At 40.6% G+C, this 15,548-nt stretch overlaps 1 protein-coding gene across 1 annotated transcript in view; it reads right to left on the reverse strand.

The window, feature by feature from the left end:
* SMG1 (SMG1 nonsense mediated mRNA decay associated PI3K related kinase) overlaps positions 1–15,548 on the reverse strand; it is a 90,426-nt gene that overhangs the window by 42,789 nt on the left and 32,089 nt on the right. Inside the window, exons 10-20 of the mRNA XM_061599121.1 lie at positions 14,418–14,591; positions 13,382–13,606; positions 12,300–12,401; positions 10,684–10,953; positions 9,975–10,105; positions 9,173–9,334; positions 8,163–8,281; positions 7,189–7,276; positions 6,998–7,099; positions 5,803–5,943; positions 4,254–4,453 (exon numbers count right to left, since the gene is read on the reverse strand). Of these exons, the coding sequence (XP_061455105.1) occupies positions 4,254–4,453; positions 5,803–5,943; positions 6,998–7,099; positions 7,189–7,276; positions 8,163–8,281; positions 9,173–9,334; positions 9,975–10,105; positions 10,684–10,953; positions 12,300–12,401; positions 13,382–13,606; positions 14,418–14,591 (1,714 nt within the window). The remainder of the gene's footprint in view (positions 1–4,253; positions 4,454–5,802; positions 5,944–6,997; positions 7,100–7,188; positions 7,277–8,162; positions 8,282–9,172; positions 9,335–9,974; positions 10,106–10,683; positions 10,954–12,299; positions 12,402–13,381; positions 13,607–14,417; positions 14,592–15,548) is intronic.

The following is a 15,548-nucleotide window of genomic DNA, read 5'->3' on the forward strand; positions in this document are numbered from 1 at the left end:
TATTTCTCCTTTTCATCCTCTACAGGTGAGTCTGTGGATGTGCTGAACCATTGCCTGACCGCGATAATGGACTGGATGAGAGCTAATAAACTGAGACTCAATCCAGACAAGACTGAGACACTGTTGGTGAGTGCCTTCCCTGTAAAGATGGTGGATGTTTACCCTGTTCTAGATGGGGTTACACTCCCCTTGAAGGAACAGGTTCGTAGTCTGGGGGTGCTTTTCGATCCTTCCCTGCCTCTTGAGGCGCAAGTGGCCTCGGTGGCAAGGAATGCGTTCTACCATCTTCGGTTGGTAGCCCAGCTACGCCCCTATCTGGACAGGGATGACCTCGCCTCAGTTGTTCATGCTCTGGTAACTTCTAGGCTGGATTACTGTAAAGCGCTCTACATAGGGCTGCCCTTGAAGACAGTTCGGAAACTTCAGCTAGTGCAAAATGCAGCAGCCAGACTGCTGACGAGGACCGGCCGGTCAGCACATATAACTCCTGTTCTGGCCCATTTGCACTGGCTACCTATCTGTTTCCGAGCCAGATTCAAGGTGCTGGTTATGACCTACAAAGCCTTACATGGCGTGGGACCGCAATATCTTGTGGAACGCCTCTCCCACTATGAACCTACCTGGTCACTTTGCTCAGCAACTAAGGCCCTCCTCCGGGTACCAACTCATCAGGAAGCCCGGAGGACAGTTACTCGATCTAGGGCCTTTTCTGTAGTGGCCCCCGAATTGTGGAATAGCCTCCCCGAAGAAATACGCCTGGCACCTACGCTTCTATCTTTTCGGCGCCAGGTTAAGACCTGGCTATGCTCCCAGGCATTTTAATGTGTTTAACTTTTATATTTTTGTTGTTCCTTGTTTGTGTTTATTATGTTTGGTTGATTTTATTATATTTTGTATTTTAATCTTTTGTACACCGCCCAGAGAGCTATTCGCTATGGGCGGTTTAAAAATGAAACAAAATAAATAAATAATAAAAATATCAACTGCATCTGATATGGAGGCTGCGCCCCTACCTTCCCAACCATTTGCTCCCACCGGTGGTACATGCCCTGGTCACCTCTCGCCTAGACTACTGTAATGCGCTCTACGTGGGATTACCCTTGAAAACGGTCCGGAAATTGCAACTGGTACAGAATGCGGCAGCTCGTATGATCAAGGGTAGCCGCCGACAAGATCATATTACTCCAGTTTTGAAGGAGTTACATTGGTTACCAGTTGTTTACCGGGCCCAATTCAAGGTGTTGGTTTTGACCTTTAAAACCCTATACGGTTTGGGCCCAGTTTATCTGAAGGAGCGCCTCCAGCACCGTCAGGGATGCCGCTCGACAAGATCAGCCTCTCAAGACCTTCTCTCGATCCCACCGGTTAAATCAGCTAGGCTGGTGAGGACCAGAGAGAGGGCTTTCTCAATATTGGCCCCCACCCTATGGAACTCCCTCCCAAATGATCTCCGACATGCCCCCTCTATGATGAGCTTCCGCCGGACTTTAAAGGCCTGGCTCTTCAGGCAGGCTTTTGGGATGGGTTGAAACTTTTACTGTATGTTTTAATATTTTAATGTTTATGGTATGCTTAATGTCTAATGTATTATTCTGTTTTGTACGTCGCCCAGAGTGGCTGGGTAACCAGCCAGATGGGCGACTAATAAATCCAAGAATAAATAAATAAATAAATAAATAAATAATTGAGAGAGATCTCACAAAATGCTGTACTCTGAGCTGAGACAGGAAATGAACTGAGCCTCAGCACGAGGGGAGGAGCAAAGATTTGCTGAGGTGTTTCCTGTCTCTGGGCTGAAGGCAGAGCTGCAATACCCCGCTTGGAGACCTCTGTCATCCATGAGAGAAGATATGATTAAGAATTCACTAAGGCAGAGGACTGAGCCAGTGCCATTTTTGGACAAAAAGAGGGCAAGACTAGTTCTTGAGCACTATGAAAGACAGTTCACTTTAGGTATAAATGAAAGGTCATGCCCCAAATATCACACTGTCCTTGTGGAAAAGGCTTAAGTTTTTGTCCACTGACAAGGCCCCCAAATTAAACACCCAGTGAGCTGAGGTAATGGCCATCAGGAACATCACTCAGAAGGCAAAAATACACTGAGAGAGGTTCAAAGTGTAGATAGGACACGTGGAGGCCTATGAATGTGCCATGCTGGGAACTGATGCAACATTGGGAGGTTCCAGGAATGACACACACACCCCTGGCAGACGTTTCCTGTTAGATCGAAACTAAGATAGAGGAGAGGGTTGTAGCTTGACAAATGAGGGTATTTGACATACTGCCTGTGGGCATAAAAACTGGATTATTTTTACTGCCCATAAGGGTAGACCACTCATCCAGAACTAGATCCCAAAAAGAGTCTGGAAGAGATATTTCCTTAGGGGTAGACTTAACCACAGATGTAACAGAAGCCCCTTTAGGAGGAATTTGGTCTTGGCCCCAATCAGTGGAGTGCAAATCAAGGAAGGGAAATGTTTTTGCAATTAAGGGCAAATATTCAGTGCTTTCAGTAGTGTGAGGCAGGCGACTTCAAGTAACAAAAATCACTCAATTTACCCTCTTTTTTGTCAGATTCCTGGTATCTGAGAGATAGCCAGTTCTAGTTCCTCTGGAAAGAATGGTGCTGAGTGGCTCCATCTGGTTTCTTCCTCCCCTGTGCGTTGGTTATGCCACTGCACCATCTTGTTTTTAATCTTAAAAAAAAGCTATCAAAACATCTTCAAAGTAACGTTTTTGAAGATGTTTTGTTTGAATGCGTTTTAAAGTTTGTTTTTATGATGTTTTAATGTTTCTAGTGCTTTTGTTTGCCGCCCTGGGCTCCTGCTGGGAGGAAGGGCAGTATATAAATCAAATCATCATCATCTTGCATGAGGAGCTTGGAAATATATTTGCAGTTGTGGCCAAAAATAATGATGGTGCATCTTGCAGCCACAGAGAAGACTGTGCTCTCACAGGAGTTGTTAGAACTAGTACATTTCCTGACTTCCTCAACATCATGAGTTCTTACTGAGCCAAGAGGTGTGCATCTCCTCTTTCTGACATTGACAAGAAGAGTGTAACTTGATGTCTGAGGAGCTTCAAGCAATACAAGAGGACAGTTTTGGCACACTTTCCCCCACTCCCTGATGAATGATCTGTCCGATGCTCTTTGGCACTGGCAACCTGCTGGGTCTTCTTTTTTGGTTTCGAAGACTTCTTTTGAAAAGGAGCCATGCTTGGGAGCAGGAGAATAAGTAGGGTAAACAAGTAAAGGTATGGGGAAATATCTTTTTTTTCCTTTTATTAAGAAAAAAGCAGGCAAGACTAAAGAGAGAAGCTCAATGGAATAAAGAGGTATGTATACAACAAAGAAGAAAGGAAAAGGAAACCTGAGCGAAATGGGAGAGAAAGGAAGAACACTTCTACTTTAGGCAAAGGCAAAAACTCAACTGAAGAAGGAACCGGAGGGAGAGGGAGACTATCCAACAATTCAATCACATGTTCTTGCCTCATTTTTTTATTTTGTTGTTATGTGACTTCAAGTCGACTACGACTTATGGCGACCCTACAAATCAGTGACTTCCAATAGCATCTGTTGTGAACCACCCTGTTCAGGTCTTGTAAGTTCAGGTCTGTGGCTTCCTTTATGGAATCAATCCACCTCTAGATTGGCCTTCCTCTTTTTCTACTCCCTTCTGTTTTTCCCAGCATTATTGTCTTTTCTAGTGAATCATACCTTATCATTATGCATCCAAAGTATGATAACCTCAGTTTCATCATTTTAGCTTCTAATGATGGTTGGTTGGTTGGTTGGTTGGTTGGTTGGTTTGTATTTAACAAGTTCTATTTTATCTAACAAAATTTATATACCACTTAACTCGATAGAAAGCCTCTAAGCAGTTTACAAAGAACACATAAGCGAATCACAGGATGCAACCTATCACGTGGATGTATCCCATGCCAACCTGAAAATAATTCTTTAATTAAAAAAGCATCACAAACAACCTACATAGAACAGCTTAGTTTACATCATAATGGATGCAGAGATGTCCTGACATTCAATCTCAATCCAGTGAATATTCACATTAATGAAAGTCACCTATAGAACCGTAATTCCAATTGTATATGCACCTAAAAACAAATCAATATTTTTTCTTTAAGCATATTTCTACCTTTTAGCACACACAGCAAGGTAATGGGAGAAATGTTTTGCCATGATTTTAAAACTTAAAAAAAACTCTTCCAAAAATATACAAGCTCATTAAACTTGCCTTCAATCGTCTGGAATGTATCTTGAGCTCTGCCTAGTGGTGTCCTCAACTTTGAAAGAACAGTGAATTGTGCTGCTTCCCAGACAGCCCACTGCCAAAGAACAGCTTCTGTTTTCAATAAATTGCGTGGAATACTTGACTGGTCACGTTTATCCAGTCTTTGGCAACTGTAAAATAACCTTTCAAGCCAGCTCTCTCTCCTGAAGCAGAATAAAATATTATGACAAATATGTAACTGTTATAGATATAATAATGGAAGAACGAGGAGGAGGAGGACCTTTGGGAAGAAGGGAGAGATATAAATTTAATAAATAAATATCTACATATATTTATATTCACTTGGACCTGGGGGGAGTGGGAGTATGTAAGATGAATAGTAGAGCAACGATAGCCACATGAACATTAATTTATCATCTCCATGATGCTGCCTGCATTTGCTGAACTAAGGTTTAGTGTAATACGAACAACCCTTGAGCTCATCAGTGCCCCCATCCCATCCCTCCCATCCCCTCTGGCACAGCTGCAAGGAGATGGAAGTAAAATCTTCAGTTTGGTGCTATATCTGAACCACAAAGCCAATTTTAAAATCCATTGCTTATGAAGTGGGCTTGTTTTAATAAATAATAGTTAAGGTTAATCACAATAAAGCATAGTTAGTTAACCACAGTTCAGGGTTTAGACATGATGCTAAGCTAGGATTAATTGAAAATAAATTTATTTATTTGATTTATATCCCGCCCTTCCTCCCAGCAGGAGCCCAGGGCAGCAAACAAAAATGGAAGCAAAATCTTCTAATCCTCAAGGTCATGCCAGAGGAAAGATGGGAGAGCACACAAATCCAAGCCTTGTTCATGCAACACTAAATCACATATGTCTAAACACAACATCTGTGAAAACCTGAGTCACTACCTACCTACAATTAACACTAACGGCTCAAAGAAAAATCATTATACCAAATCTTAGAAGTCATAATCAGTCCAAATTCTTTATGGTTCCTGGTGGAAAGCATGTTGTCACTCTGCATTTTTTTTTAAATGATTTCTGTTGCTGTTCCCCAACCTTTGATGGTACTTGCTAATGAACACTGGGACTAAGATGCGGCTTTGGATGGGAAACCAGTTGGTGACATCCAATGTGTGGATGTTCACTCATGCAATGGGATTTCCCCTTCCTCTCCTCCCCTTGCTCCAAATCGGCTCTCTGGAAGGCCCTCCAACCCTCCAGAGGACTTTTTGGTGACGCACAGAGAAGAAGAAAGGGAAGTCCAGTTGCATGAGCAGACACTTGCTCGTTAGATGTCACCCACAAACCTTTTGTTTAAAAGGTGAATGCATACACTCAACATGCAGAGTTGTCTTCTTCACTATACCCAAGGAACAACCATTTAGGTATCCTCAAAATTTATTTGTTTAACAAAAAGTATATACATAGATTGAGTTTTAAAGAAATTAAAAGCAGCCAAGTAAAAGAACTGTGAATACAAGAGACCTGTGAATACAAGAGAACTGGCACAGTTACTTAATCCTTTAAAATACAAACGTGCCCTTACCCTGTTCTGTGAGAGCTCCCATACAAGATGAAACTAATGATATCAGAAAAGTCTTGTGGATGAAATGTATTGCTTGGAGCTTTGCTCATATGACTTCTTATAGCTAGAGAGATTTCTTGTATTTCTGTATGTTGGCTGTTACTGCAAAGACAGAAACCCATGATTTTTCAGTGAGGCTTCCACAAAGCCCGCATGTGATGCACCTTACATTCACTTCCTCTACTCACAAGTGGTATTATGCTTTCCCACACACTCACTACACATAGATATAGTGAAGGGGACAAGGCCAAGGATCCTCCACGCTGACAGATGGGATGGGGGGAACTCTCCTCGTTGCTGTCTCCACAGAGATCCTGGAGACCAACAAAGGTGGACCAGCAAGGGCTAAGATGGCTGTTATGAGAAGGCAACTGGCACAATATACTTGCTTCCACCCTCCCTTGGACTGCCTGTGGCTACTGTATACACACCTACTATGGTGATGGCTTCCCTAACACCCACATGTAACATGCGTGCTCTAACTACAGGCTGCTTGGTTATTTGAAAAAAATTTTCATTTTTAAAAGAGGGGGGGCTTGAGCACGGCAGCAGTCAGGTTTGCTGAAGTCTTACCTGTCTACTTTATGGAATCACCAGGGAGGACGACACAGGGCAGCCACTCTTTCCAATTTGTCCCTGTGCCCAAGAGCTGTGCAGAGGGCAGTGGCAACCTGGCAAAGCTCTCCTCCTCACCAGCTTTATACAGCCAACAGACAGAAGAACTTGGTGACTGCTGCCAGACCTTCCCTATACTCTGGTATTCCACGGTGCAACCCAGGGTCAAAAGGGAGCAAGAGTGGCTGGGAGACAATCTATTCTTCCCTCCCCTGACTTGCATCCCCCCCCAAGTATCCATCTCTCTGCCCCTCTAGAGTTGCATAATGCATTATAAGCCATTGAGGGGGTGGGAGAGAAGACAGACTCGATCTCATTTTTCTGCAGGGCATGAGGAGCCTACCACTGATAGACCAACCTTCCTGTCATCTCTAGTAACCCAGTTTCTACCCTGACCTATCCACATGTAAATTTGACTTTCTGGAAATGGGGTTCAAACATCAGTAAGTATGACAATATTATAGGCCAAACTAGAACTAGACAAAAACTTCCCAACTCTCTCACTGCAAAAATTAAGTGTATATATACCCAAGTTCCTTACCTTAATACTATATCTAAAGGAATAGACTTTAACAGTTTTCCAAAAGCTTGCCTTATACGAGCACCACTGTGGACTAGCTGAACACGGCATACGTCAACACATCTGTGTCAAACAGATAGACAGTGTAAGGGGCTGCACACAAATTTGAATGTGATTATTTGCCTTGGAGAAATACTATATCAACAATGTACCTCTGTAACAGATCATCTGGTAAAGAAGGTGACAAAGCATGGAGGCTGCTACATGCCTGAAGACAAATATTAACATCTTCCAGAAGAGCTGTGTTTTTGGTAGAAAGGAGACAGTGTTATTTTTCATGAGAATAATGTAACCTGGCTGCCAGTCTTCATCTATAATACACACTATCTCTATCCATCAAAGGCATTTTTAACAAATCAAGATCCAAAATTGTACCTCCTTTCCTTTCCTCAATTTCATATTAATGCTAATAATATTTTCGGTTTAAGCCCATTGCACCAGCTCAGTAAGCCACTGAAAATGAAAGTCATGATGTGTATTGTTGACATGAATTAGTTTCAGAGTATGAGTCATGACAGCAGTTTATCCTAACTCATGTTGGCATTTTCTTCTTTGAATTTACTCTCATGCCATGTCACAAACTGCTTTTGAGCTAAGAGGAGTTTGTCATGTGCTTTTGGGGAGAGGGTGCAGATCAAAGAAAAGAGTTTCATACTCCTTAGGCTCATGACAATAGTTTCACAGTTCTTTGAGTTTTATTCCATTTTCCTCCATATAAAAATTTAACTGCTCTACATACAGCATAATAATTCAGTGAACTGTAGGACTGATTATGCTTTTATAGTCATATGAAGCCTTAAGTTCTCACTACCTGGCACAGTCAATTCTACAGCTTAGATCACTTCTTGCAAAGGCATTTAGCTAACGAAGATTCCTGTGTGGCACCCTAAAATAAACTTAACAAAAATACTGAAACATAATAAAATATATCAGCCTTTAAGGTGGCACACAGAAATCTTTACTGTTTTAGTAGCCACGCCTCTGGAGTCTGTCATTTAACAATGGAATTTTAGGCTGGGTTGAGGAAAAAGGGGTGGTTATGGGCATAGCAAAAACATCAATAGAATCAGAAAGAGTTTTATTTATCCAATTCTTATGCTAAACATAATAATGATAATCCTCTTACTGTTTGCTTGAAGTCCTTTGCAGAACTTATGAAAAGATGGGAGGGAGAACAAAGGTGCGTAAGTCTCTGATTTTTTCATTAGGGTGGCCACTTCCAAAGCCCATGTCATTAGTAGTTTCCTGGAAATATACAACAGTTATTCTAGTTCATTACAAATTACAAATCTACCCATTCTCCAAAGTCATACTGGCCTGGATCTAGATCTGCCACAAGAGGACTTCTGCTCCCATGGGGTGGGGACCATGCAGAGGCAATTTTCACCAATCCCTCCTTCCCTTTGCTGCCCCCTGAAAAGCTGTTCAATTGGGAGACCCTCCATTAATAGCATGTGAGGTGGTGGAGCTGCAGGAGGAAAGAGGGATTACCATAAATCACCCTCCCTACCCCTTTCCTCCGGTAGGGGAGCCTCCACAAGATCCATCTAATCCAAACAGAAGAAGCCTTTATATTTTTGGAAGGCTAAGTCTGGATCTAACTCTAAAGCTGACACATAGACCACAAGGTTTGAGTGGCCTGGTACATAAACATTAGAAATATCCAGGAGTCGGGTGATGTCACTAATAATGCAACAGACTTAAAATCATTACTGTAGACATGAACAGTGGTATGTGTGATATTTACAAAGCAAAACTTCGAAGTTGATTTTTGTTTATTTTATTTAAGAGAATTTGTATACCACTTAATTATAAAAACCTCTAAGTTGTTTACATAAAATATGCACACACACTAGAGAGTAAGCTCCACTGTACTCACTTGGACTTGCTTCTGAGTAAATATGTGTAATATCAAGCTGTAAATTCTGAATTGCCTAGGCTAAATTAGCTGTTTTAGAGTCGCTTTGGAGTTAGTCATATAAAAAATTTAGAAACTGCTTTACGGCAAGCTAATCCCACAGAACGTTATAAGAAATACAAATGTGTCAAGTTCACTAACTTTCATGTATAAATATGCAACTGATATTTAATTAGCATCCTGTCACATCTTTTGACAGGAAGAAAGCACTAGTTTACCTGGTATCATGTGTAAGGTTATCCTTCTTAAGTAAAAGTCCCAAGAGATTTAATATGATGGAGAAATGTTTCTTTGTAGCTGTGGTTACAGTGCTAATGACAGCCCCATCAAACAAGGAAGGAGATGAGGAGCTGAGGCTGCTAGATATGAAATGGTCATGCCTGGAGAGCAACACAAAATTAATTCTTTAATATCTGATAACTGCACACAGGATTAATATCACATAATGAAAAACCTTAATAGCGAAACCTGAACCTCATTTTTTTACATGCATATTTTTTAATTACCCTATTTCACTGTCCCTTCTCTTTAGTTACAGGAGAAACCTAGGTTGGCAAAGTAGGCAAGCTAAGTGAGGAGAGATTCTAGGGAACAGTGGAGCACGGAAATTAAAAAATAAGGCATGTGATCTCTCACTTCCCTCAAAAAAAAAAAAAAAGGCTACAAACATTCCATACTACCCATTTTACCCTCCCAGCATTTAGAATATTTGTGAGTGTTCCAAGAAATCACCTCAGTCAACAGAAACAGAGAGCTTCGCTATTACTCATGCAAAAAAAAAAAGTACATTACAACAGATATCTTACAATGCAGCCACCATTATCATACAGCCATTTCTGAGGGAACCCATGAAAAAGAAAGGATATTGTACAGCAGTACCTATAGTATTGCACACACAGTACAAGATCCTACATTATAAAAACAAGCTGTTTAACGAAGAACAACGAAGTGCGATGGCCCCTGAATTGATACGAATCAGATATTTTGGTGTTTACATTAATGGAATGAATGCCTTCACACCTGGTGCAATGTGAATAGAGCGTGTAGAGCACTGCATACTGGACTGCAGGAAAGTGAACTGCTATGTCACCATGCGCAACCATCAAATTCTTGCTCAGCAATGCAAACACCGTTGGAGACAGAGCCCACATCTGCCAAAGCAAGCAATTGAAAAGAAAAAAGTATTTATGGACATTGCACTGCTGTCAGTCCCATCTTTATTTAGGAATTAGAAAAAAACACAGTTATGTCTTCTCACACCTGCTACCCAATGACGAAACCAGAAACAAACTAACAATGAGCTACCAGGTGAAGTTTTCTCATCAACTACGATGCAAAGACATAAAGGGATGGGAAGGGAGCAACTATCACGGACATTTTACACAACTGAATACATTAGATTTGTGGCTATAAAACTATTTTACATTATGCAAGAAGGAGCCAAGTGACTTTAATTGCTGTTGGGGCTCTCTCTTCAGCATTGAGAAAGAAGGAAAACGTGCACTTGTGCATTCCTGACCATGTGCATGTCTATGACCCTGTGTTACAGCTAGGAAACCATAGAAAACAGCTATTTTATTTAGTTATAAGATTATTAAACCATACAAGCCCAGTAAGCCTAACAATACGTATGATGCTATCACTGCTTTTATGTTTTCCAACAGCCACCAAGATGTAAGCACTTGGAAATATAATAGCCATTCAAATTCATACTGTAGAGAACACTTACTCCAATCAATGAGTTTTTTGCATTTCCAATTGTAGTTAGAGCACTAAGGTCAAATATAACAACAAATTTCGCATTTGCCACATCAAATACATGGCTCTTGAAAGCATCGTGTTGAATTTCAGAACAAGCCTCTGGAAGTTGCAGACTGCAAAGAAGACTGTTCAAGGCACATGCCATTTCCCCAAGAATCAACCTGTAGGCTGTTTCCAAAACAGGAATGTTCTTTAAGCTCAGTACTGCTTGATACACAGCATGTGCTGCCGAAACCACCTTGAAAAACAGAAATTCAACATGTCACAAAAGTATGGACTGTTTCAATATTAAAAGTCTCTGAAGCTGCATATTACACATTTTCTATGGCCCATTCGCTCTTTACAATCATTCACACTGTTAGGTAAGTACCCATGGTTCTGGTACAAATTGATTTCTAGAGAAGAGCACTGTAAAGCTGGTTTTTTATTGCCTCTAATGTACAATATTTGATTGTTTTTATTGTACTATTCTTTGTGGCATGTTTTAATTTTTATTCATGCCCACTGTATACTGCCCTGGTATTTCAATGGATGTAGCAATGTTTTTAATAAATAAAAATCGACAAACAAAAGCTTACTATAAAAAATTAAAATTACTATAATCATAACTGAAAGAGTCTTTGTAGCAGGAATCGAACGCCCACACAGCAGAGTTGCAATATGTATGGCCAAAAAGGCATAATGATTTTAAACAGTGTCCAAGCGACTCATACTCGGGGCAGATCCACTGAAATAAATTCGCTTAAGTTACTTACGTTCACTGATTTCAGTGGGTCTACTTTGAGCATAGGTAACATTGGCTGTCACCCTTAAGTAAAATCCTTGATAAGCAATCATGGATGGAAACATGCGTTTGACTCATAGCTTGATTAAAGACAAGGCTGACAAGCTAATGTGCAGGTGGTTCCAGGTTAACCCCTTTTTCAAAATTGAGAAGTTTACTTTAGAAAGTACCAAGGAGGTAAATACATATATGAATCTTTGGAAAGTCATGTAAAGCAAGAGTATTCTCATCATGTGATAAGAAATATAAGTATGTTTTATTTATGCTACCCACAATAGTGAAATGGCATTGAATATTTCAAGATGAAGGGAATGGTAGATGTTCTTTCAGTTGTGCCTCCACCTGCCTAAGAACCATAGCAAGACTGTCAGTAATTATGGGTTGTATTCAATGGTGTACAAGCATAAAGCAGCCAATCTTCCCCTTCCCCTCATTCCCCCCCTGCAACTCTCTGTATGCAAACCATGTTCTAGAGTTGCTTGTCTGCTTTCATTTGCTATCTTCTTAGGACTTAATTTCATATGCTCATTCCTGTTTCTAAGTACAGCAGCCTCCAGAGATGGAGCAACAGCCATGATTATGTTTGTCAATTCAGGCAGCACTGCAAACTATAGTTAAGCATGATGTCTGAACTGAGCTGCTATCTATGCAGAACAGCTTATGCACACTGAGTCATCTATAAATTTAAGAAGGTATGTAATGTGTTTTCTTTTAATTTAGAAGTTAACAATTAAAATATAAAATACTCTAAAGGTGCATCTTAGGTCACTGTGGCATGAAATTTATTGTTTATTGCTTACCTCTTTTTCTTTGTGGTAGCGGAGTACAAGCAATTTTGATTCTGGTATAAACAATTTTTCTATAAATGACGACGGAAGTTTTGTATTTATTTGTTCAATGATCTAGACAAAAGTGGACACCTGTCATTATATTTTCACTTTTTAAATGGTTAAGTCAAAACTATATTTTGAAATATACAAATAGTTTGCCAACACATTTAACCAATGGCAAAGTAGGATTTCTAGTTAACTTACTGACAATTTAGAAAGGTACGCTGAGCATTTATCATGCTTTCTTTCCTGGGATAAACAAGACATCCAAAAACTAATGGGTTATGTCCTCCCTCCGCCTAAGAAAAACAAGGAATCATGTGACTAAGGTTCAGTATCTATCCTGCCCGTGGTGACTCCTCCCGTTTCCATCCATGCCACAACTGTAAAATATGATTGACAGAAATCTGAGGCATGCCAGAAGTCCAGCTTAGAGGCCAGAAAAATCCAGACACAGAGTACCAAACAGCAGTGGAAGAGCCCCAAAGGAACCTATCCACCCCCTTAAAGAGCGAAGGACAGATGTGAAATCTTAGTCCCATGATTCCTTGCCTCTCCTGGATAAAGGAGAAACTTAACCCATTAGTTGATGAACACTGCTTTCATCCCAAGCAGATAAAATATATTCAGTGAGCAGTCTATTGTTACGTCTGTGCAGATAAAGGATGTGGAAGGATATAATCCCACAATGACTGTTAGCACCACCTCCAGAGCCATATTCCATACAAGCTTTAGCAACTTTTTGTTAATTTTTTTTTAAAAACTTTATTTATAAAACACTTAATATTCTGAATATACTACTGAACCCTTCCTTTGCCCCCCCCAAAAAAACCCCCATCAGATAAATCACCTTTCCCCTCATTTTACAGATGGAAAACTGGGATTGGAAATCACAATGATTTGTACAAGGCCATAAAATTACTCTAAAAACCAAAATGAAGCTAGGATATGATATTCCTGTCCACTCTGGTCAATCAGTTGTACTCTTAATGTTTTAAATCAACAAACAGAATGCTATGACTAAATTGAGATATTATGAGGGTCGTATGTACCAGCATCAATAAGTTCAACACCGAGATGATATAATCGGTACCACAAGTCTGACAATTTTCCAGTTGATCTAATCCATAAGTGATAACCATGTCACAGTGTATAGTCATACTGGGATCCAGACTACCGAGCAGCACACCAACACACTCGTTGGCAGCTGTCAATACAGCCTCAGAAAAGAAGACTTGGTTTGCTGCTGTCACACATCTCATTACTCTATACAAAACCTGTAAACAAAGGAAAAAGAATCCAATTAAATTGAAAGATTGGTGCTGTCATGTTCCTCTGAACTCAGGCTAACCACACACCAATTTGGAGCCATTCCAGTCAAATACTTGCAACAGGAAATATCAATAACCACTATTGCATGTCAAAATGAAAAAAAAATTAAAATCTTGAAGCTACAGAACACAGGGTACAACGCAAAAGTCAAGCGTAACTGCATCTTCCACAGTGTCAAACAGGAAATATGTAAGCACATCCTAATACCACCGAAATCAACAGGGTTTGAAAATGCTCAATTTTGGCTGGAGTGTGTCTCACAGAGATGTTCTTTGTAAACCCATTCTGCTCTGATTGAAACAAAGTGAGTTTTTGATCCCATGACATCCAATGCAATTTCACATCAGATTTTTTCTGTGGTGTAGACACGTTTCCAACAAAAAACAGTTTTCATCTAACATAAAATGTACTGCTTGAGAGACCCACAGACAAAAATGAGATCTTCTAAATGAAACAGCGAAACATTGCATTGATTGTTAGGAAAGCAGGACTACTATGACTTCTCATTACTGAACAGACTGTACTAGGCAGGAAGTAAGAGGTGCCTCCTACTCTAGCCCCAGCTAAGTCTCACTTCTGAAAGAAACTGCCTCCTAGGGAATGAAGAGGCAGCACCCAGTGCGTGAACCACTGGATGACAACAATCAGGGAGAGGATGCAACAAAATAAGACTTCTATCAAGTGCCACTAAGTGATCTCTGTAATTTTCACTCATTTATGAAACAGGCAAACAACATGAGAAAGAGTTAGCCTTACATCAGTTACATATGCTTCAGTAATTGGTGGTCCTCTGATGGGACTGAATCGTTCCCCGATACTCCTCACTACTGTACTGAAAACACGAAGTAATGCCGCCAGTTTAGGTAGCGAAACAGACGGAGGAGGAATATCTTCATCTACCGATTCTCCAGAAGCCACGTGGCCAAGGTCCTACATGAAACAATATACAGTTAATGTATACTGGATACAAATTCACAACAGCAAGCTTTGAACTCCACAGTGCAAGGTACCATCTCTCGATTTATTTATATATTTATATACTGCCCTCTCACAAAACATCAGGGCAGTGTACAATAACAGACAAATCTTTAAAAGCAACATAAAAAAACAATCATTAATAAAAGTAGTTACTCAAGAATTTTTTTAAAGAACTTCATAGGCATCTTGGCATAAAAGAGCCTTTAAGAGATGTCTGAAAGTCAAAAGTGAGGATGCCTGCCAAATGTCTGCTGGAAGAGTGTTCAGCATGGCACTGGTGATAAATAAATGCCTGACTTCTGGCTGAGGCCAGTGCGGCCTCTGCAACATAGGGGACAACTAATAATGCTCCTCCAGATGATGCCAACTTATAGAAGAGCAGGAGTGGAGGAGCGCTCCAGATGTTGTTGAACTACAACGCCCCTCAGCCCCAGCAAGCACAGCTCCAAGGGGAGCTGTAGTTCAGTAACATCTGGAGGGTCAAAGGTTTCCCACACCTGATTCAGAGCTTGGCCTTCAGATCTTTAAGCTTGCACAAGCCCCTTTCATTCTTATATCATATATATCAGAGTGCACTGATGTGGCACAGCGGAGGTCAGCTGTAAAAAAAATTAGTTTTGCTTTACGCAGTACTTTAAAGACCATGCGTAGTACACCTTTTCTGGATAGGAATAGTTTGGCCACTGTAGTTCATGTATTAGTAATCTCACAATCTGATTATTGTGGTGCATTCTAGGTGGGGATGCCATTGTGCTTGTTCCAGAAGCTGCTGGTAGTGCAGAATTTGGCAGCTAGAGTGCTAAGCAGACAAACCATACAATCTTCAGCACCAACCCTGTGAAACACCCTCCCTCTTGCAATACTGGAGAAACCAAATAAGAGCGTCAAACGACAATCGAAGACTCCTAT

Source organism: Rhineura floridana, chromosome 17, assembly GCF_030035675.1.
Source record: "Rhineura floridana isolate rRhiFlo1 chromosome 17, rRhiFlo1.hap2, whole genome shotgun sequence".
Taxonomy (NCBI): domain Eukaryota; kingdom Metazoa; phylum Chordata; class Lepidosauria; order Squamata; family Rhineuridae; genus Rhineura; species Rhineura floridana.